At 65.9% G+C, this 21,822-nt stretch overlaps 3 protein-coding genes across 5 annotated transcripts in view; 2 read left to right on the top strand and 1 right to left on the bottom strand.

Annotated features, from left to right (window-relative positions):
* Nucleotides 1–20: 20 nt before the first annotated feature.
* On the top strand, nt 21–7,278 carry PDLIM2 (PDZ and LIM domain 2). Of its 3 annotated transcripts, none has more exons than XM_054294667.1 (10): nt 21–58; nt 1,551–1,674; nt 2,248–2,399; nt 2,679–2,748; nt 2,830–2,906; nt 3,000–3,045; nt 4,952–5,103; nt 5,365–5,510; nt 5,589–5,691; nt 7,014–7,278. In XM_054294667.1, exons 2-10 carry the CDS (start codon nt 1,564–1,566, stop codon nt 7,207–7,209), a joined length of 1,053 nt encoding a protein of 350 aa, XP_054150642.1. In that variant the 5' UTR covers nt 21–58; nt 1,551–1,563; the 3' UTR covers nt 7,210–7,278. The 3 variants fall into 3 exon arrangements, with proteins under 3 accessions (XP_054150642.1, XP_054150640.1, XP_054150641.1); XM_054294665.1 differs by having other exon boundaries at nt 5,586–5,691; XM_054294666.1 differs by lacking the exon at nt 21–58 and having other exon boundaries at nt 1,180–1,674; nt 5,586–5,691.
* A 1,806-nt stretch (nt 7,279–9,084) lies between these two features.
* CUNH8orf58 (chromosome unknown C8orf58 homolog) lies at nt 9,085–13,174 on the top strand. Its single transcript, XM_054294655.1, has 5 exons — nt 9,085–9,136; nt 10,916–11,475; nt 11,569–11,656; nt 12,409–12,512; nt 12,771–13,174. Exons 1-5 carry the CDS (start codon nt 9,085–9,087, stop codon nt 12,852–12,854), a joined length of 888 nt encoding a protein of 295 aa, XP_054150630.1. The 3' UTR covers nt 12,855–13,174.
* Nucleotides 13,175–16,627: 3,453 nt separating this feature from the next.
* BIN3 (bridging integrator 3) overlaps nt 16,628–21,822 on the bottom strand; it is a 50,654-nt gene continuing 45,459 nt past the window's right edge. The window contains exon 9 of the mRNA XM_054294675.1: nt 16,628–16,851. Within this exon, the coding sequence (XP_054150650.1) occupies nt 16,705–16,851 (147 nt within the window). The 3' untranslated portion in view covers nt 16,628–16,704. The remainder of the gene's footprint in view (nt 16,852–21,822) is intronic.

Here is a 21,822-nt window from a genome sequence, read left to right as displayed (position 1 = left end):
CGTCCGGGGCCGCGCTCGGCTCCGCAGCCCCGCGGGGCCGCCCGGCTCGGCCGCCCCGGTGAGTGCGCGGGGGCGCGGGGGGGTCCGTCCGTCCGTCCGTCCGTCCCTCGGGGGTCCCGGTGCGCGGGGAGGTCCCCACTGCGTCCCCACTGTGTCCCCGGATCCTCGCGAGTGCCAAGTCCTCGTGTCCCCGGGTCCCCGCGCCTCCTGGCATCGCCCGTCCCCGCCGCTCGCCCCGCGGGTGCCAGGCGGCACCGCCAGACACGGCGGGCACAAAGACATCGCTGTGCGGCGGGGACAGAGCCCGGAGGGAGCGGGGACACAGGTGGGGAACGGGGACCGAGGAGGGGAGCACGGACAGAGCTGGGGACGGGGATGGAGAAGGGATGCAGGAATGGAGAAAGGGTGCTGGGACTGGAGAAGGGGTGCAGGAGGTGGAGAAGGGGTGCAGGACTGGAGAAGGGGTGCAGGAGGTGGAGAAGGGGTGCAGGGATGGAGAAGGGGTGCAGGAGGTGGAGAAGGGGAGCATAAGGGAGAGGTGGGGTGCAATGTCTAAAGAAGGGGTGCAGGGTCCACAGAAGAGGTTCAGGGCTGTCGGGGGGTCTGGGGTGGGTGCCCAGCTGCGTGTGGGGGTCCCCGGGCTGCCCAGGGATGCTGAGCGGGGCTGGGCATGGGGAGGGGGTTTGGGGTTTGGGGTTTCCTCCCGGCTCTGGAAGCCCAGCCCAGGAAATTCTTCCGGGCAGCCTCTCAAGCCCCTCTTTGTGCTCTTGGGATTTTTAACATTCCCGGCGGCTGCGGCCGGGGTGCCCGATCCCAGACGGGGTGCCCGGTCCCAGACGGGGTGCCCGATTCCAGACGGGGTGCCCGGTCCCAGATGGGGTGCCCGATCCCAGACGGGGTGCCCGGTCCCAGATGGGGTGCCCGGTCCCAGATGGGGTGCCCAGCGCCCCCAGGCTGTGCCGGCACGGGTGGGATGGGCTCTGGGGTGGATTTAGGGGATGCTGCTGCCCATTCCCACCCATCCCATGGGAGCCAAGGGCTGCGCCGCTCACCGGGGCACCACGGGGACCCTGTGCCACCCCCGGGGGACCCTCAGCGTCCTTCCCCGCTGTGGATTTGCCGCTCCTCGCTGGGTGTCGGGCGCTGCCGTGGTGCAGCAGGACCCGTCCCTCGCTGCCACATCCTCCCCTCCAAACCCCGCTCAGCTCTGCCAGGCCACAGCGCCGGCCTTGCTGCCAAGGCTTCACCAATTTCCTGCCTTGCTGCAGCTCCTGGGAACGACCTCGGCTGTCTCAGCTGCACCGCCGGGTGCCTGGGACCCCCCGGGCCCGGGGAGGAAGGCGCCAGCGCTGGGGACAGGAGGAAGCGGCGGTGGCTGCTGTCACCCTGCGAGGACCTGGGTCCCCTCCCCGGAAGGAAAGCACCCTCGGGGTGCGGCGGGGACAGGGAGGCCCTCGCTGTGTGGTCTGTGGGTAGGAGGAGGGGAGGGGTCCCTCTGCCTCATCCCCTCAGCACCCGGCATCGCTGACACCTCGCTGCTGCCCGCCCAGAGCCGCCGCTGCCATGCCGGTGACAGCGACAGCGACAGTGACAGTGACACTGCCCGGCCCGGCCCCGTGGGGCTTCCGCATCTCCGGGGGCAGAGATTTCGGGAAGCCCATCGCCGTCTCCAAGGTAGGAACCCCCCGTGTCCCCCGGCCCGGGGAGAGCCGAGGGGCTCGGGGCTGGCCCGGGGAGCGGATCCTGTTTGGGGGATCCTGTTTGGGGGATCCTGTTTGGGGGATCCTGTTTGCTGTCCTTGGGGGATCCTGTTTGGGGGATCCCGTTTGGGGGATCTTGTTTGCTGTCCTTGGGGGATCCTGTTTGGGGGACCCTGTTCACCATCCTTGGGGGATCCTGTTTGGGGGATCCTGTTTGCCGTCCTTGGGGGATCCTGTTTGGGGGATCCCGTTTCCCGTCCTTGGGGGATCCTGTTTGGGGGATCCCGTTTCCCGTCCTTAGAGGATCCCGCTCCATAGGAACGGCCCCAGCGGTTCCCGCGGCCCCTGGGCTGGGCCAGGCCGTGCCAAATTCCCGGGTGTTGTCCCCAAGGCCGGGGTCCCCTCCTGGCAGAGGGGCTGGTGCTGGCCCTGGCCATTCCAGAGGGAGGGAACATCCCATCGCCGCAGGGCGGGGGATGCTGCGCTGCACCGGTGTGTCACTGTCGCGTGTCCCCGTGTGTCACTGTCCCGTGTCCCCTTGGTGGAGGTGACGGAGCACGGGAAGGCGGCCGCGGGTGACCTCCGCCCGGGGGATGTCATTGTCGCCATCAACGGGGAGAGCACGGCGGAGATGCTGAACGTGGAGGCGCAGAACAAGATCAAGCGGAGCGCGGGGCAGCTGCGGCTGGAGGTGCAGAGGTTGGTGCTGGGGCAGCCCCGGGTGCCAGCGGTGTCTGGGGGTCCCCAACCACGCGTGTGTCACTTGTTCCCCCCCTCGGTGACTCTTGGGGTGGTGCCATCCCCATGAGAGCCCGTCCCGGCTCTCTAATTAATGAGTCGGGTGCTAACGAGGCCGGGCAGCGCTGGCAGTGGTTACCTGGGGCCAATTGGGGATGGAGCTGCAGGAAGGGTCTCACCGTGCTGTGCTCAGCGGTTCGGGGCTCCTGGGGCAGATCCCAAACCCTGCTGCTCTCCCAGGTGCCCGGTGCCATCTCCCAGCGTCACCAACGGGGACGCCTCGCTGGAGGGGTTGGCCACGCGTTTCCAGGTGAGCCCCGGGAGCCCCTGCACGCTCCAGCCCCACAGCCAGGGCTGGTGGCAGCTGCTGGTGTCACCCTCCCCTCCCCAGGACACGCTGCAGGCGCCGAGAGAGAGCCAAAGTGCCCTGAGGAGCCTCGACCCCAGCCTGGCATCCCTCAGTGCCAGGTACGGCTGCACGGGGCTGTGTGAGGGGCTGGGGGTGAGGAGGGGGCTGGGGAGGGGCAGGGACCCCTCTGATGGCTCCGTTCTGTCCCCCAGCTCACAGCCCTTGGAGCGGGAGTTCACCTGTCCCGGCCTGAGCCAGGTGAGCTGGGGGGGCTGCAGGGGCCAGGCAGAGCTGCTGGGGGAGCATCTGTGCTCCAAAACCCTTTGAACCTGAAAATCATTCCCCTCTGAACCCCCATCATCTGTGCTCCAAAACCTTTTGAACCCAAAACCCATCCCACTCTGAACCCCCATTTCAAGCCCCAAACCTCCTTGCTTTGAACCACCAAACCTTGCCCCTTTGCGATGCTAAACCTTCCCCCCTTGAGCCTCCAAATCACCTCATTTTGAGCCCCAAACCACCCTCCTTTGAGCCCCAGAACAGCCCCACTCTGATCCCCTAAACCACCCCACTCTGAACCCCCATTTTAAGCCCCAAACCTCCTTGCTTCAAACCACCAAACCTTGCTCTTTTGCACTGCTAAACCTTCCCCCCTTGAGCCCCCAAATCACCTCATTTTGAGCCCCTAAACCACTTTCTTTTGAGCCCCAAAACCACCCCACTCTGAACCCCCATTTCAAGCCCCAAACCTCCTTGCTTTGAACCACCAAACCTTGCCCCTTTTTGATGCTAAACCTTCCGCCCTTGAGCCCCCAAATCACCTCACTCTGAGCCCCAAAACCACTCCACTCTGAGCCCCAAAACCATTCCCTCTGCCCCCCCCACGGCCCCGTCCCCTCTGTCCCCGCTGTCCCGGTGCCCCCGTCTGCGGTGGCTGTCGCGGGTGTCCCCTCCCCGCCGCGCTGGCAGCGCCCCCGGCCCCGCGGGCACAGCCGCACCTGCCCGGGGATGTTTTGCTCCTCTTGGCAGCGGCGCCAGCCTGGGGAGGCCAAACCAGTTTGGGAGGGCCCGGCCCCGGTGCCGCCAGCCCGGGGCTCTGGGGTGTTGGCCGGGCAGGGACCCGGGGCCGTGGGACACCCCGGGATGGGCTCGGGATGCGCCGGGATGGGGATGGGGATGGAGACGCCTCGAGTGGCTCCTCCAGCCCCGAGCTCAGTGCCAGGGTGCCCTCGGCCGCCCCATCCTCCCTGCGGGCAGCCGCTGACTCCGGCCTTGGCGTCTCCCTCCTTTCCTCCCTCCCCGCTTTCTCTTTTTCTTGTTTTTCAAGCCCAAATTGGGAAGCAGCGCGGTCCTTCCCAGCCGCCTTTGGCCGCAGCCCCGGCCGCCCTTTGGCTGCTCCGGCCGCCGCTCCCTCCTTCCTCCCATTCCAGCTCCTTGTTTGCTTCGCTGCCGGCTCCGAGGGGTCCCTCCCTGGCCCACAGGGTCCCTCCCTGGCCCACAGGGTCCGCAGGGTTGGGGACACGAGGGTGCCATGCCCGGAGCCCTCACCCAATCCCCTGTACCCGAGGGATGGTGAGGGGATGGCGGCCCTTGGGTCCATCCCACTCTTCCTCACATCTCCTCGCCTTGGATGAGGCCAAGGCCCGGCTCCCCCCATGCCTAATTTTAGCTCATTTTACCTCATTTTACCTCATTTTAGCTCATCCCACAAGGTCTCGGTGCTCCCCTCTCCCCACCCGCGGGTCCAGCCAGGGGGTCCCCGTGCCCTGTGCCCACCCTGGGGGGTTCGTTTCCATCTGCGGGGCAGCTGCTCCCGGGAACATCGGGAACAAACACCGGGAACGTCGGGAACAACATCGGGAACAAACATCGGGAACAACATCGGCTTCCACTTAGCCGGGGAGGGCTCCGCTTCCCGGCCCCGCTAAGCAGGAGCAGATGAGGGGAGGGGACGGGCTCAGGCTCTGGGTTATGGGCTGGGGCGCTGCCCTGGCCCCTCTGGGGGTCCCACCGGTCCCATTCAGGGTGGGAAGGAGAAGCAGCAGCCCCACGGAGCATCCCTGTGGAGATCTGGGTTTGGGGCTGTCCGGGTGTCCTTGGGGTGCCTGGGGGGACAGGGAGGCTCTGTGACCCCCCAGGACATCCCTCCCTTCTCCCCCACCAGGAGCGACCCCTGAGCCGCCAGAGCAGCTCCCAGGGGCCCGTCCTGCCTCCCCCTCCCCGGCCACCCTCACCGGAGCCCGGAGCCCCCCAAAGCCCCTGGGCAGCCCCCCGGGAGAGGCGCCTCTCCTCGCCCTCCGCCGGCGCCTGCCTCAGGTACGGAGCGGGCTGGGGGCTCTGGATGGGGACCCCGCTGCAGGGGAGCCCCCAGTCCGTGTCCCCACGCGGGTTTGTCACCCGTGGGTGCTGAGGGAGCCCGGGGAAAGGGTTAACTCACCTGCAGGCAGGTGGGGCCGAGGGAGGGCCGGGCAGGCCGGGGCAGCTCCCGGGGTGGAGGGAGCAGGTGGCGGGCGGGCTCTGGGGTGGATCCCGGAATTCGGGCGCTGGGAACCCCCCAAAATCTCCCCCCCACCCCAGCCAAGGCTCGGAGCCGGCCATGAGGCGCTTGGAGGAGGACTCGGAGGTTTACAAGATGCTGCAGGAGAACCGGGAGCTACGGACGGCCCCGCGGCAATCCAGCACCTTCCGCCTGCTGCAGGAGGCGCTGGAGGATGAGGAAGGAGGTGAGGGGGGCACGGGGGGCGCGGGCAGGGCTGGCACGGGGGTGGCACGGCTCTGACGGCCTCGTGTCCCCCCAGCAGGTCCCGCAGCCCCCTTCCCCAGCCGGCTCTCGGCCGGGGCCCGCAGGCCCGTGGCCGGGGTGCAGAAGCTGCACGTCTGTGAGAAATGCGGGAGCAGCATCGCGTGAGTGGGGCTGGGGGCTCGGGGGGTCCCGGGGCGTCCCGGGGGTGGGGCTGTCCCTGCCAGCCCTCCTGGCAAAGCCAAAAAGGGGCTGCGCTCAGGCAGGGCAGGAGCTGTCCCTGACATTGCCCCCGGCAGGGATAAAATAATCCGGGGTGTGGCTGGGGCGGGATCCTCCCCTGCTGTCACCGCCGGAGGGGTGAAAATGGGGCGGGTTGTGGGGTGGGAATGGGGCTGGGGGGCCCAGAGCAGGATCCCCATCCCTGCCATTGTCCCTTCAGGGTGAAAATGGGGCCATCCCGGGGTGTGAGTTGTCCCAGGGCAGGATCCATCGCTGCTGTCACTGCTGGAGGGGTTAAAATGGGGCGGGTTGTGGGGTGGGAATGGGGCTGGGGGCCCAGGGCAGGATCCATCACAGCCATTGTCCCTTCAGGGTGAAAATGGGGCCGTCCTGGAGTGTGAGTGGGGTCAGGGCAGGATCCACCCTTGCCATTGCTCCTTCAGGGTGAAAATTGGGGTGGTCCTGGGGTGTGAGGATGGATCCAGGCCAGGATCCGTCCCTGCCATTGCTCCTTCAGGGTAAAATGGGGACGGTCCTGGGATCTGAGTGGGGTCAGGGCAGGATCCATCCTCACCATTGCTCCTTTAGGGTGAAAATGGGGCTGTCCTGGGGTGGGAGTGGTCCCAGGGTAGGATCCATCCCTGCCATTGCTCCTTCAGGGTGAAAACAGGGGCAGTCCCAGGGTATGAGTGGGGCCAGGGTGGTCCCAGGGCAGGATCCATCACAGCCATTGCTCCTTCAGGGTGAAAATGGAGTTGGTCCTGGGGTGTGAGTGGGGTCAGGGTGGGATCCATCCCAGCCATTGCTCCTTTAGGGTGAAAATGGGGCTGTGAGTGGTTTCCCAGGGTAGGATCCATCCTCGCCATGGCTCCTTTAGGGTGAAAATGGGGCCATCCCGGGGTGTGAGTGGGGTCAGGATGGTTCCAGAGCAGGATCCATCCTCGCCATTGCTCCTTCAAGCCAAAAATGGGAGCAGTCCTGGGCTGTGAGTGGGGTCAGGGTAGTCCCAGGGCAGGATCCATCCTTGCCATTGTTTCTTCAGGGCGAAAATGGGAGTGGTCCCGGGGTGTGAGTGGGGTCAGGATCCATCCCTGCTATTGTTCCTTCAGGGTGAAAATGGGACAGCCCTGGGGTGTGAGTGGGGCCAGGGCAGGATCCATCCCCGCCATCGCTCCCGGGCCGCGATGGGGCTGACCCCGGCTGGGAGGGGACCCTGGGGACACCGAGGGTGCTCTGCTGACCGCGTTGTGTCCCCACCCTGCAGGACACAGGCGGTGCGGATCCAGGACGGCCGCTACCGCCACCCCTCCTGCTACACCTGCGCCGACTGCGGCCTCAGCCTCAAGATGCGCGGCCACTTCTGGGTGGGGGACGAGCTGTTCTGCGAGAAACACGCGCGGCTGCGCTACCAGGGCCCCCCGGCGGCGCCCGTGTCCCCCTCGGTGTCCCCTCGCTCCTGAGCGCCGCGCGCGGGGTCACCCCGGTGTCCCCAGGGCTGTCCCACCCCGGGCTGGGGGATGGATGGGATTTGGGGGGACGCGACGCCGCCGCCCATCTTCACCCCTCGGTGGGTGTGTGCCGTGAGCTGGGTGAGTTCTCGGCTTGGGGACATCGGGAGGGGTCGCTTGGGCACTTGGGGACCGCGAGGGGCTGGCACCGCTTGTGCACTGACTGCAAAGGGCTTCTCCGAGGAATTAAACCGGATTCTTTACAAATATAATATATATTTGCTCCACTGCCGGGTCTGCTCTGTGCGGGGACCCCAGGGCAGGGGGAACGGGGTTCGACCCCAAACCCGGGGTGCAGAGAGGGATCCCCCAGCTCCAAACCCGGGGTGCACACAGGGACCCCCCAGACCCCTCAGCCCCAAACCCGGGGTGCACACAGGGACCCCCCAGACCCCTCAGTCCCAAATCCGGGGTGCAGAACAGGAACCCCCCAGACCCCCCAAACCCAAACCCGGGGTGCAGACAGGCATCCCCAGATCCTTCAGCCCCAAACTTGGGGTGCACACAGGGACCCCTCAGCCCCAAACCCAGGTGCAGACAGGGACCCCCAGACCCCTCAGCCCCAAACTTGGGGTGCACACAGGGACCCCCCAAACCCAAGCCCGGGGTGCAGACATGGACCCCTCAGCTCCAAACCCGGGGTGCACACAGGGACCCCTCAGCCCCAAACCCGGGGTGCACACAGGGATCCCCAGATCCTTCAGCCCCAAACCCGGGTGCAGACAGGGACCCCCCAGACCCAAACCCGGGTGCAGACAGGGACCCCCCAGACCCCTCAGCCCTGCTGCCTGTACCCGGGGGGGTACTCAGGAGTTCTGGTGTCTCTCCCTATGCCGCTCTCCGAAGGTCAGGGCTGCCCTCAGGGCTGGCTGCCCCTCCCTGCGGCCCTGGGAGGTGTCCGGGTTTATTGGGGGCTGTTGGTCGAGGCCTTTGTCCCGCTCCAGGTGCTCTTATCGCCGCTCCCCGCCCTCCGTGCCCGCCCGCACGGAGATGGCTTTGCTGTTATCGGGGCTTTGCTGTTATCAGGGCTTTGCTGTTATCTGGGATTCGCTGTTATCAGCGGCCTGGGAGAGACCTGTCCCTTCCCCTGTCCCTTCCCCTGTCCCTCTGCAGCAGGGACAGCCAGGACCGCCCGTCCCCTCCTGCCTGGGCTCTCACGGGGTCTGTTTGGGGTGCGCCACAGCCCCCCGTGCACCCCGGGCTCGGACATGGAGCTGTCACCATCGAATTCCCCATTAATCAATCATCCCGCCATCGAATTCCCAATTAATCAATCATCCCACCATCGAATTCCCAATTAATCAATCATCCCACCATCGAATTCCCAATTAATCATTCAACCATCGATTCCCCAATTAATCATTCCACCATCGAATTCCCAATTAATCATCCCAGAGCAGCTGGGGCTGCCCCTGGACCCCTGGAAGTGTCCAAGGTGCCCCACGGCAGGGGTGACACTGGATGGGCTTTAAGGTCCCCACTCAGCCATTCCATGGCTCTATGACACCCAGGCAGGGAGGATGATGATGATTATGATGATGGTGATGATGATGGTCCTGCCCTCCTCCCGCCCTCTCCACGCAGAAGAAAGAGGAATAAACGCTCGGAGCCCTACAGGGATAACACAATTGAGGCTGGGGGCGAAGGGGCTGCGCGGGCAGGGGGCGGCCCCGCACCCCCGCCCCGCCCCGGGGCTGTGCCGCCCCCCGGCCCTGCCCCATAAAGCAGCGGAGGAGCAGCCCCGGCGCTCCGAGCCCGATTCCCGGTGCTTTCCCGGTGCTCCGTGCCCCGTTCCCGGTCTGTTCCCACTCCCGGTCCATCCCGAGGATGCTGCGCCGCCGCGGAGCCTTCGCGGTGCAGCCGCTCCGTGCTGACCCCGGTGAGTCGGAGCCCCCCGGGGCTGTGGAGCCCCCACGTGTCCGGCTGGGCTGGGGGGGTCCCTCGGGATCTCCAGCCTGCACGGATCGTGCTGGATCCTCAGGGATCTCTGCTTTGAGGTGTCTGTGCTGGAGAATGAACCTGGGCTCCGTGGAACCCCAGTTTGTGTTGTCTGCGCTTGAGAAGGAACTGGGGGTTCCCCAGACCCCCCAATTTGTGCTAAGGGGGGTCCCCGGAGCGCTGGTTTTCATCCCACTCCCTACTGGGAGGGGCTCAGCCTACCGGCTGCGCTGGGAATTCAGGTTTTCCTTTTCCATGTTTGGGCTGATGTCCCCAAATGTGACATGGGGATCCCCAAAACCCAGGGGCCACCTCCGTGCGTGCCACAGCTCCGGCTGTGCCGGGACACAGCAGCGACGTCTGGGAGGCACCAGGGGCTGAGCTGGAGCTGCCAGCGCGGGGGGCACCCCAGGAGGAGCTGATGGGACCCCCACCCCCGTGGGGGCCGCGGTGCCATCCCCCGTGGGGGCCGCGGTGCCATCCCCCGTGGGGCCGCGGTGCCATCCCCCGTGGGGCCGCGGTGCCATCCCCCGTGGGGCCGCGGTGCCATCCCCCGTGGTGGTGCCCCTCGGCACGTGGGCTCCTGGAGCCTGTGGAATTGCGGCGTGTGGGATCCGGGCTGCCGGCAGAGGCTGGGGAGCTGCCGTGGAGGGGCTGCCCCCCGGAATTCCTGGGATTCAATCGTGCTGGGGCGGACGGGCTGCTCCGGGCACGGCTGCGATTCAACCCCACTGAATGCGGGCTGTCCCGGGGGGTGGTCGCCTCTTCCCGGCTCCCCTCGGCCTCCCCAGCCCCCGAGGGATGCACGGTGAGTGCTGAGGCTGCAGGAGGGGCAGGGATTTGGGAGCACCGGGACCCCCGAGCGGTGAATTGAGCCCACGCCGGAGCCCCGAGTGAGCTGTGTGGAATCCGGTGGGATGCAGGCGGCGCTGGCTGCCTGCCGGCGCCCAAACCCTCTCTCCTCCCCACTCCTTAACCACCGGCCCAGCCAGTATCGCCCATCCCAAGCCCTGCGAGGAACCAGTTGGGAACCGGTCCTGTAACGAGGCGCTCTGGGTGCAGGGCCCGCCTGGGGTGGCTTTAAAAGGGAGCGCCGGGACGCGGGCCCGGCTCCGGCTCTGGGCGATGTGGGGCGGCTGCCGCGGCGGCTGGAAGAGGAGGTTCAGCTGCTGTGAGTGCGGGAGAGGTGGGGGGCGAACCCCCGAGAGGGATTTGGGGGGTGGGCGGCCTGCAGGAGGTGCCAAAGCTCCGCTGTCACCTCCCCGAGCCCGCGGGGAAGGGAGCGAGGAGAGCCGAGATTGCCGCGGATGCAGCAAAATCCCACCTGGAGCCGCGGGGCCCTGGGGGCACATCCCGGCTGGCGATGCCACCCATGCCATGGGGACAAGCTGGTGGCCCTGGAGCCATCCCAGATCTGAGATCCCACGGCTGTGCTGTGTCCTGGGTCGCTGGCACCGAGCTCGAGCGGGATCGAGGAAGAACCCGGCTCAAAATCTCGGTCAGGGCCGTGGGTGCCCCCCAGCAGCTCAGCTCGGGAGGAGGAGGAGGATGGTGGAGGCCAGGGCCGTGTTTTAGGGAGTAGAGACAACACATTGTAGGAGTGCATGGACTGCTGGGCAGGGGGGAGAGCGGCCTTGGGCACGGCTGGAGCTGCTCTGGCACCCAGTTTTCTGCCCCGGGACCCCCCAGCTGAGCCCCCCGATCCTCCCTTCCCCCGCAGATGGTCCCTGCGAGTCGGCCGAGAGCTGCATCGTGCGCACCTCCGCCAGCGTCTACCGCCGGCTGCAGGAGAGCCCGCGGCAGCCCCGGCGGGGAATGAGCACCCGCGGACCCCCCAGCAGCCCCCCGGCCGCAGGGAGACCCCCCAAGTCCGAGTCCGAGGATTCCGGCGTGGAGACGGCCAGCACCGAGCACTCACCCCGCAGCCCGCTGGGCTCCGAGAGCCGCTTCTCCCTGGATGGTTTCCCGTTGGAGCAGCCCCCCGGAGATGAGGAGCAGCCCCCCAAAAGCCGCCCGGCCAGCCGGAGGCTGCTGCAGGCAGCGCAGCGGAGCCGGAGGCAGCGCTGCCCGCGACAGCTCCGCGGCAGCGCCGCCGACCTGGCCGAGCCCCCCCGGGACCCCGAGGGGTCTCCTCGGGACCCCCGGGCCGTGCCCGAGGTGCCGGGGCAGGGGCTGCGCTACCTGGAGCACGTGTGCCAGATGCTGGAGCGCCTGGCGAGGCTGCAGCAGGACAACCGCGCCCTGCGGCAGCAGGCGGCCGGAGCCCGCACGGGCACCCTGGTGAGGGCACGGGGAGGGGGATGCACGGGGAGGGGGCGCGGGGTCCCAGCTCACACCCAGCTCACAGCCTGCCTGTGCTCTGCTCGCCCCCAGCCCGGCCCGCAGCACCTGAGGAGGGATTTGGGCACCTGGAGGGGTGAGGGGTTCCGGCAGCGCTCCTGCTCCGACAGCCAGGCGCCAGGTGAGAGGGGTGGGATGGCGGGACCTGGGGCCAGGTGAGGGGGGGTGGGCTCGGGAGTGATGGGACCTGGGGCCAGGTGAGCACGGGGGATGTGGGAATGACGGGATCTGGAGCCAGGTGAGCGGGATGGGCTCGGGAATGATGGGATCTGGAGCCAGGTGGGCACTGGGGCATGCAGGAATGGCAGCTCCGGTGCCATGTGAGCGGGGTGGGATGGCGGGACCTGGGGCCAGGTGAGGGGAGGTGGGCTCGGGAATGATGGGATCTGGGGCCAGGTGAGCATTGGGGGATGAGGGAATGGCAGCACCTGTGCCAGGTGAGCACTGGGGGATGAGGGAATGGCAGCACCTGTGCCAGGTGAGCATTGGGAGATGCGGGAATGGCAGCACCCGTGCCAGGTGAATGGGCTGGGATGGCAGAACCTGGCATCAGGTGAGCGGGGTGGGCTTGGGAATGGCGGGACCTGGGGCCAGATGAGCATTGGGAGATGTGGGAATGACGGGATCTGGCACCAGGTGAGCGGGGTGGGCTTGGGAATGGCAGCATCGGTGCCAGGTGAGCTCTGGGGGATGTGGGAATGACGGGATCTGGTGCCAGGTGAGCTCTGGGGGATGTGGGAATGACGGGACCTGGGGCCAGGAGAGCGGGGTGGGAAGGCAGGACCTGGCACCAGGTGAGGGGGGCAGCACGTGGCATGGCAGCACGATGCCCCCCCGGCCCCCAAGCCTGACCAGCTCTGTTCCCCCTGGCAGCAGCCGAGCCCGGGCCGTGCCGGCGGCTCTGGGGACACTCGGTCAGCTCCCCCAGCCTGCTGGAGCCCGCCGAGGGCGGCGCCAATGGCCCGGCACCGGACAAGGTACGGCCGGGAGGGGTCGGGGGGGTCCCTGGGGTGTCTCCGCTGATCCCCCTCTGTCCCCCCCCGTCCCGCAGGACGGGCGCTCGCACTGGGGCCGGGTGAGGGTGCCTTGGGGGGGTCGGGGGGTCTCTCGTGTCCCCCCACTGATGTCCCTCTGTCCCGCAGGACGGGCGCTCGCACTGGGGCCGGGTGAGGGTGCCTTGGGGGGGTCGGGGGGGGTCTCTCGTGTCCCCGTACTGATGTCCCCCTGTCCCGCAGGACGGCCGCTCGCACTGGGGCCGGGTGAAGGTGCTGCTCACCCGCCTGACCCGCCGCTCCCTGCGCGGCAGCCGCTGCAGGTAGGACGGGGGGGGTCCCGCTCGCTCGCACCGCCGCACCTGGATAGAGGAACTACGTCACACCTCACCCCATGACGTCACGCCAGCACGGGGCCGGTCCCCAGCCTGGCGCACCCCTTCACCTTTTTTTGTTTTTCCCTCAATAAAGTCTTTTCACCCACAAACAGGCGGCTCCGAGCGAGGTGCTTGCTGGCGCGCCGTGACGTCACGCCCCTAAACCCGGCGTGACGTCACGCGAGGGCGCGTCACCGCCGCATCACTTCCGACGGCTTTTCCGCCCCTTTTGTCCCGCCGGGCCCGGACCCGGGGACGTCCCGAGCGGCTCCCGAGCCCCCTCCCCGGGGTATCCCCGAGCCCCCTCCCCTGGGCAGCCCCTGGATCTCCCCCTCCCATGGGTACCCCCGAGCCCCCTCCCGTTCAGCCCCAGAGGGGTCCCGCTGCCTGGGGGGGTGGGGATGAAGCTCGTCCGACCCCCGGAGCCCCCCCTGGGCCCCTCCGGCTGCTCCGCGGGGTTTGTGGGGAGGGGGCGCCGATGGTCCGGGGGTCCCGGGATGATGCTCCCGGGAGCATCGCGGCTCCCCTGTTTGGGGGGTAGAGGATGAGGAGGGCGCTCGATGCTGTTTTGGCGCTGCTGGAGCCCCTCCTGGCGTCGCCAGCTCTGCGCGGGACGCTGAGGAAGACGCTGCCTGTGCCGCGGGTGAGGAAGACGCTGCCCCGAGCCGCGGCCAGGCGCTCTCCCATCAGGTACCCCGCTCTCCCTCCCTTTCCCCCCTCTCCTGCCGATTTCCTACCGTCACTTGGGGTTTTTCCTTCCCGGCACCGCTCCCGCTTCCCAGCGCTCCTTCCCGGAACCGTGAGCGCTCCTCCCCGCCGTGCCCGGGGGCACAGGGGGTCCCTGGCACTGCCCCCGGCTGGGTCACAGCCTGACCCGGGCTGCTGAAGGGTTTTGGAGCACAGCTGGGGCTGGGGAGTGTTTGATCCTTGTCCCTCCCCTTCCAGCATCGAACCCTTCCCATGGCCCCCCCTCTGCTGTCCTGAGCCCCCCAGCGGGAGGAGCAATGGGGAGGGGCTCGGGGAGGTGCGGAAGGGCACGGCTGGGGGGTGGGGGGGGGGTCTGGGCACCCCCTGCCCTGCTGCCCCTCTGCCACTTCCATCCTCCCCCTCTTTGGGACCCCAGCTGAACCCCCCTGGCTGATCCCCTGGAAATGGCTGAGGCTGCTCCAGGGGATGCTGATTCTCCTTCCAGGGCCCAGGTGAGGAGGAGGAGGGAGCTCTGAGCCTCTCTGCGCCACCCCTGAATCACCTGGAACGAGGAGAAGCTCCCGAGCATCCGACAAGGAAAATCCAGGTGCGGATCCAGATGTGCGCTGGTGCTGGCCGGCCTGGAGAGGGTTAATTCATCCTACTTGTGAAGGAATTCCTTGGGGTTGGTGGTGGGCTGGCACCTGCTAAACCCGTCCCGAGGGGATCTGGGGAGGAACAGGGACAACCACTGAGCTAACCTGGAATTCCTGATGAGGAGGAAAAAGGAGGAAGATTTGTCCATCAGCAGGGAATGCTCCCTATGCTGGGATGGTCCCAGTGCCCCTCATCTTGGGGTGGTGTTTTCCCTCTCCTCTGCTCCTGGAGTGCTGGAGAACTCACCCAGGGGTGCCTCAGCACGTTCCTCATTGTAGAGTGAGTTTTCCCCTCCCGCCAGCTCTCCCTATTAACGCTGGCACCTTGTGGGCGGTGCAAAACCCGCTCATTATCCACTTTTCACTACAAAAAATGGAATTCTCCTCCCTGAGCGCTGCGGAGAGTAGGCAGAGTGAATCCCTGGGAACGCCTGGCTTTGAGTTTCCACGGGTGACATCCCTCTCCTGAGTGCTGGGAGGGCAGGAGGAGCTGGTGGCACGGACCAGAGCTGGGATTTGGGGGGCTCTGAGTCCAGGACAGGTGGGGTGATGGGGATGAGGTGGCTGGGGAGGTCTGGCCGTGCCACACAGGGTGACATTAACGCAGACAAAGCCACCAGGTGGGCTTGAATCTGAGGAGGAATCGACACCTCCAGGCCACAGAGGGATCTCTGCCCACCCTGAGGTCGGCAGGGCTCAGATCCCGTGTCCCCTGCTCGGGCTCACGGGCTCCGTGCGTGGCTGTTAAAATATCTATAAAAATATCTATATTCTGTATATTTAGCATCCCTGCTCTGGGTAACCGTGGCAACCGGGTTTATTTTGCTTAAACCTGGCCTGGCATGTGATGTGGTTGGGAAGGAACAGCCAAGGGGAGAGGGAGGGATGAAGTTCTCCATGCTGGGAGCTGGGGAGGAGCCTTGGCACGGGATGATCTTGCAGGGGGACCTCGCTGTGTCCCTGCACGGGGGACAGCCACCAGCATTCCCATGGCTCCAAACCAAGGGAAGGTTTGGTTTTTAGGGGTTCCATCCCCATTTTCTGCTTCTCAGGACACCCCGAGCCCTGTTCCCTGTCTCGTGCAGGTTTGCCAAGCCCAGGTCCTGGCAGGAAGAGGTGGTGATGGTTTTCCTGGTGTTTGGAGCCGTGTGCCCTCACCTGGAGCAGCAGGAGCCACCCCAAGGCAGAGAAGGGACCTTTGCCATGTCCACCAGGACCTCTCCAGGGTGGGCTCCCAACCCCTGATCCCAAGCAGCACCTGCTCCCCCCAGGACACAGCAGGCGGCTTCTCCTTATCCTTAAAGGCCCAAATTGTGCTGGAAATCTCCATTCCTGGTGATTTGAGGCCGTTTCCTTCCCGTGCCGATGTTCCATCCGAGTTTTCCTTTCCAGGGACACCCCGAGCCCCCCGCGAACCCCTGCAGTGGCGGCCGGGCGCCGGCAGAGGGCGACAGCGGCACGGCGGTGACAGCGACAGACAGCGGCGACAGCGGCACGGACACGGCAGCGACACGGCCCAGGCGGTGACAGCGACGCCGGCACGGCACCGACAGCGACACGGCCCCGGCAGTAACAGCGACAGCGACATGGACACGGCAGCGACACCGACACGGACACGGTGGTGACAGCGACACTGACACCAGCACGGCCCCGGCGGTGGCACCGGCACGGCCCCGGCGGCGACAGCGACACCAACACGGCCCCAGCAGTGACACTGGCATGGCCCTGGTGGTGGCAGCAACACCAGCACAGCCCCGACAGTGACAGCGACACGGCCCCAGTGGTGGCATCAGCACAGCCCCAGTGGTGGCACCGACACAGCCCCGGCCGCGCTGCCAAAAACTTTATTTGGGACATGCCACAGAGTCCCTGTGGCCCTTCCCACACACCAAGGAGGGGTTGAAGACCCCCCAGTTTTCCATAGGTTTGCTCCTGGCTGGGTTGTCTCCCTTAGGGATGTCCCCACCCGTCCCTGCTCTGGGGTCCCCTGTCCCCACCCTGCACCCCCAGCTCTGGGGCACAGGCTCTTTGGAGCATTCCTGGGAAAAGAGGGATGGATGCTCACCATGAGAAGCATTACCCTCTCCCTGTACGTCAAAAAATGGGATTTGAGTGATTTTACCCTCCCCTGAGAGTCCCAATGGGCTACTAAGGCACAAAATGAGGGGAAAGAGCGGGGGTGTCACCCTCTGGGCTCTGGGGGTGCTAAGGGAGGCTGGAACCTGGCAAAATCCAGCATCCCACATCCCATTCCCCATCTTTAGTATCGCTCCCCTTCCTGCTCCTCCACACCCCAACCTTTAAGGCAAAACTCATTCGTGCACTGACAAAGACGACGCAGAGCCGCGGGGTGACGGGAGCAGCTCCAGCCCCACAAGTCCATCCCTGGGAGGGGCAGCTGGGCTGAAAACGAGGGGGGATCCCCATGCCCGTCCCCTCCCCGTGCCCAGCCTGGCCTCAGTCATCAGCCACGATGGAGAGGGCGCGCAGCTCGCTGAGCTTGGCGTCGTTCTCGCGCTCGCGCTGCTCGTCGCTCAGCCCGGGCCGGTCGATCTGCGCCGTCAGGTCCCCAAAAATCTTGTGCATCTCCGTGTAGTAGACAACCTGTTGGATAAAGGGGGGGGATTGGGGAGGGAGGGGATTGGGGGGGTCTCCTCCCCACCCACCCAGCCCCCCGTGGGTGCCCTCAGCCCCTCTCGGCGGCGTTGGTGTCTGAAATAGCTCCCGCCCACGCTGGCCGTGCCGCCCCCTCGGATTATTACAACTCAACACATTTTAATAACGCGCTGCCCTTCTCCGCTCGCTTCCCATCTGCGAGCCGCGCGTGCGGGGCTGCCACCGGCCCCGCCACCCTCCCGTCCCCGCCTTTGTCGCCGGTGCCACCGGCACGAGCCGCCGGCCCACGCTGCCCACGGCCAGGGCTCGGTGAAGGGGGCACGCCCGGCAGAGCCGTGCCCCGCGCGAAGCACGGCGAGGAGGAGGAGGGAGGGGTGTGTTAATAACGTGCTAATTAGCACCGCCAATTATCTCCGGCAGCGAGCAGCGCTTGCCGGCGCGGGAGCCCGTGGGTCAGCGCACGCAGATGGCAGCGGGGTGGCTGCTCCAGCGGGGACAGGAGGGCTCCCAGCCCTGCCTGCGGGACCCCCGGGGCTGTGGGACCCCCCGCCCTGACTGTGGGAGCCTCAGCATTGGGGGTGCCCGGCCCTGACTGTGGGACCCCCAAGTGCGGTACCCGTGGCACCGCGGGACCCTCAACCCTGCCTGTGGGACCCTCGGGGCTGTGGGACCCCCCCACCCAGTGTTGTGGGACCCTCGGTGCTGCAGAACCCTCAGCCCTGCCTGTGGTACCCCCAGCACTGCGGGTGCCCATCCCTGACTGTGGGACCCCCAAGTGTGGGACCCTCGCTGCTGTGGGACCCCCCCCCCCCCCCCGGTGTCATGGGACCCCCAGCCCTGCCTGTGGGACCCTCAGAGCTGTGGGACCCCCCCACCCAGTGTTGTGGGACCCCCAGCCCTGCCTGTGGGAGCCTCGGTGCTGTCTGTGGGACCCCCCCACCCAGTGTTGTGGGACCCTCGGTGCTGTCTGTGGGACCCCCAGCCCTGCCTGTGGTACCCCCAGCGCTGGGGGTGCCCATCCCTGACTGTGGGACCCCCAAATGCTGCTTGGGGCACTCGTGGTGCTGAGGGATGCCCTGAGCTGCCAGTGAGACCCCCAGAACCACAGAACCTCTGGGTCCTTGCACTGCAGGACCCCCGGGTGCCACAGGGCCCTCAGAGCCCCCCGTGGGACCCCTGGCACCGCAGGACCCCGGGTGCTGTCCTGGGTACGCCCCCACAGCCCCCAGGGAGGGGTTGGGGCACGCAGCCCCCCAGGGTGGGCAGTGCCAGCGCTGTCCCCATTTCCCACAGCAGTGCTGAGACATGCACGGTCTCCATGGAGACAGCTCCCCTAATCCTGCTCAGAACCATGCTGATTTTGGGAGGCCTGAGGGGGTCTGGTGGGGCCCCACACTGCAATTCTGGCTGCCTGAACCCCCCATTCCCAGCCTGGCCGTGCTGGGGGCTCGGGGGCTGCGCCGTGGCCGGGGCTCCCCACGCAGCGGGGCTGGCTGAGTCACAGCAATGCTCATTTACACAGTGACTAACGAACCCCACACAGCGCTGAGCTGGCAGGGGCTCCCCAAAAATCCCTGCACGCCCCCCAAAGCACAACCCACAGCTGGGTCACCCCCAACATCCTCTGAACCCCCCCTGCCAGCAAGAGATGCCAGAAACACCCCAAATCCCCAGCAATGCCACAGGTGGGCAGGGATCTGGGGGGCAAGGGTGCCAAGGGGGTGCCAGAGCCCTGGAGCAGCCCTCCATGTCCCTTGTCCCCAGCCTGCAGTCAGCTGGGCTCTGCTCAGGCACATATGGCCGAGTGGCACTGCCAATTCCAGCACGGAAAAAGCTGAATCTTGTCAGGGTGGCAGGCCTGCAGGCAGATGCTGCCCCCAGGATTGTCCCCAGGGCTGTTCCCCAAGATTTGGGGACATCTGTCCCTCAGGATTGGTCCCAGAATTGTCCTCCAGGATTGCTCCCCAGGATTTGGGGACAATTGTCCCTCAGGATTGGTTCCAGAACTGCCTCCCCCACCAGGATCCAGAAATCCCTGAGGATTCCTGCAGGACCAGGATTGTGCCTTAGGATTTTCCTCAGGATTGTCCCCCAGGATTGTCTCCAGTGGATTGAACCCCAGGATTGTCCCCAATAGAATGACCCCTAGGATTGTCCCCAATGGGCTGACCCCCAGGATTGTCCCCCAGGATTTTCCTCAGGATTGAGCCCAGGATTGTCCCCAGTGGACTGACCCCCAGGATTGTCCCCCAGGATTTTCCTCAGGATTGAGCCCAGGATTGTCCCCAGTGGACTGACCCCCGGGATTGTCCCCCAGGATTTTCCTCAGGATTGAGCCCAGGATTGTCCCCAGTGGACTGACCCTCAGGATTGTCCCCCAGCATCCACACTGCACTGAACAGGCAGAGCAGAGTGAACTCCTTGGTGCTGCTCCCCTTCCACCCACATCCCACAGCCACCAATCCCTTCCTCAGGGACCCTCTGTGTCCCCAGGGCCTGGTGGGTGTCCTTGGGGACCCCCCATGTCCCCAGAGCCTGGTGGGTGTCCCTGGGGACGCCCCTCTCCCCCAGCAGCCCCAGTTCAGAACCAGCTGGCACCACCCAGTGCTTTACCAGCTGAGTCTCCTGAGCAGCATCAGCAAAATCCCACTGGCACTGATCCCCCTCCCGTGATTCCTCCTGTTGAAACAGGGGTGAAAACCCCCCCAGGGAGGGGATGCACCCCAGAATGGTGACAGTGCCAGGGGGCAGCCAGCTCCCCCTGCCCTACCTGCTCTGCCAGCCCAGTACTTTTCCAGCTATGGATGCCATATGCTGTGTCCCCATCCCATCAAATCCCAGCTCCAGCTCGCCTTTGAGCCCGAGCCAAGGGCCCCGAGTCCACCTGTCTTGAACTAATTCTGTTTGGGGACGCTGTGTTCTGTGGATTTTCTATAGATCCTGGCCACAATGGCCCCGTGGCTGCTTGTTTGGGGCAGCCCTACCCAAAACAAACCCAGGGGTGCTGCCAGGACCGGGCTCCCCCTGCCCACAGCACCATCCCTGCCTGCCAGCCCCATTTTCCCCCCCATTCCATTCAAACCCAAAGGAATCTCGTGTTTTCCAGCTGGAAAATAAAGCCCAGAGCGGGAAGGAAGTGCTGTTCACGCCTCACACCAGCCACAGCTCCAAAATCTCCCCCTTTCATCTCCATGTGGCCACTTCAAAGCCCCCAGCCAGGGAAATATTTGCCTCCCTTGGCTTGGCCCGGCCCGTGGGCGGAGAGAAGAATTTGGTGTTGAATGTTACAGCCCTGCGAGCTCGGGACATGTCCCGGCATCAGGAGCCACCCAGGCCTGGGAGCACGGCCAGCTGTGCCATGGGAACAGCCTGGGGAGGCTCTGGGAGGGTCTCCCTGGGTCACAGCCATGGAGGTGCTCGGGAGCAGGGTCCTTCCCCTGCCCCCAGAGGCAGCTGCTCCCTTCCCAGCTCAGCGTGGCGCTGCATGGTGTCACTGTCACACCATTTGTCTTGCTGCCTCCAGGGCTGAAAAGTCAGGAGAATAATGGTGGTTTCGCCTTTGGATGGTGGGTTTGACCCAAGGAGAAACAACCCCAAAGTCACAGCACCCTGCATCCCAGTCCCACCCCATGCAGCCTTTCCTTGTGGGATTCACCTCCAGCCTCATCCCACTCCTAAAGAGGTACCTGCAGAAAAGGCTGAAAATAGAAATTATATCGAGGAACACGACCCCCCCGCAGCTGTAAATCAGCTCAGGGAGGCACAGAGGGAGGGAAAGCTGAGCAGTATTTCCAGCTGGGATGGGGATGCTCCTGCCTGCCCTTCCCAGCCAGGTGCCTGCAGGTGAGCAGTGCTGAGCTGACTCAGGGCTCTGCCTGCTATTCCTGGCTCGCCACTGACTCATTACCTTGGGCAAATCACATCCCTTTCCCACTTGATTTCAGTTAATTCAGTGGGAAAACGCTTCACAGAGCTCCTGAGCCAGGGGGGCACAAACATCCCAAGCTCTCCCTCCCTGGGGTGGAAGGATGCAGCCAGGGCTGGGAAGGAAGAGGGATGCAGCTCCATGGAGGCTGGCAGGGAGGGATGTGAGGAGCTGCATCCATCTGGGACCAGCTTTAAGTCCAGCCTACGGGGGATGCATCAGCTTTGTTGTGACGCTGCCTTTTTGGGTGTTAAAGACGGGATTTCGCTCGGTTTTCCCAACAAATTCCTCACCTGAAGAGAGGCAGGGCAGAGAGAAAGCAGAGGATTCCCAAGGAAGAAGAGGGATGTGGATGGAGAGTGTCACAAACAGCCCCAGCAGGGACACCCTGGGCATTCTGAGCACACCCATCCCAACGTCCTCCTCACCCCAAATTCCTTGGGACACGAATGCAGCGAGAAGCCAGAGGGGCAAAGCTGAGGAAACTCACGGATCACAAACCCCGGAGAGGGCAGAGAAGCTGAGGAAACTCACGGATCACCAACCCCAAAAAGGGCAGAGAACATTCAGGTTCCAAGATCTCACCTACAAAGGGGATCCACAGGGGGACAGGGCCAGCAGGACTCTGCGGTGGCTGCGGGAATTGCGGTTATTCCGGGCTGGAACAGGGAGCCCCGCGCCCGATTGCTAAGGGAACAGCAGGAACAGCATCCCCAGCACCCACCCTGCGGCGCAGGGAGCATCGGCACCATCTGCTAGGTGAATCAGCCTGCAGACAACTCGCTGGCAGCTCGGCGCACAGGCCCCCCCAAGTCGGAGGTGAGATGGAACACGTGCTCCCGGCACCTCCCCCCGGGGCGCACCTGGGGCCCTGCGGCAGCTCCCGGCCCGAAATGCCGCAGGAAACGCCCACGGAGCGGGCACCGCCCGGTGCCGCCCTCCGGAGCCGCCCGCAGGTTCTCAAAGCTTGGGGAGATCCCAACCTGCCCCTCTGCAGCCCAAGGGAAAGAAGGGAGGAGGAGGAGGAGGAGGAG

The sequence above is a fragment of the Melozone crissalis genome, unplaced genomic scaffold, assembly GCF_028551555.1.
Source record: "Melozone crissalis strain CALT ecotype California unplaced genomic scaffold, PUWL_Pcris_2 ptg000295l_1, whole genome shotgun sequence".
Classification (NCBI taxonomy): Eukaryota; Metazoa; Chordata; class Aves; order Passeriformes; family Passerellidae; genus Melozone; species Melozone crissalis.
The sequence above is the reverse complement of the archived record's forward strand: the minus strand, read 5'-3'. Positions and strand labels throughout refer to the sequence as shown.

Excerpts from the sequence above, each read along its gene's own strand:
- PDLIM2 (XM_054294665.1), top strand. The coding sequence starts at position 1,564 with ATGCCGGTGACAGCGACAGCGACAGTGACAGTGACACTGCCCGGCCCG. Across the intron at positions 2,400-2,678 it reads CTGCGGCTGGAGGTGCAGAG|GTGCCCGGTGCCATCTCCCA; the intron begins GTTGGTGCTGGG and ends CTGCTCTCCCAG. Across the intron at positions 3,046-4,951 it reads CCTGTCCCGGCCTGAGCCAG|GAGCGACCCCTGAGCCGCCA; the intron begins GTGAGCTGGGGG and ends CTCCCCCACCAG.
- CUNH8orf58 (XM_054294655.1), top strand. The coding sequence starts at position 9,085 with ATGCTGCGCCGCCGCGGAGCCTTCGCGGTGCAGCCGCTCCGTGCTGAC. Across the intron at positions 11,657-12,408 it reads CTCCGACAGCCAGGCGCCAG|CAGCCGAGCCCGGGCCGTGC; the intron begins GTGAGAGGGGTG and ends TCCCCCTGGCAG. Across the intron at positions 12,513-12,770 it reads ATGGCCCGGCACCGGACAAG|GACGGCCGCTCGCACTGGGG; the intron begins GTACGGCCGGGA and ends CCTGTCCCGCAG.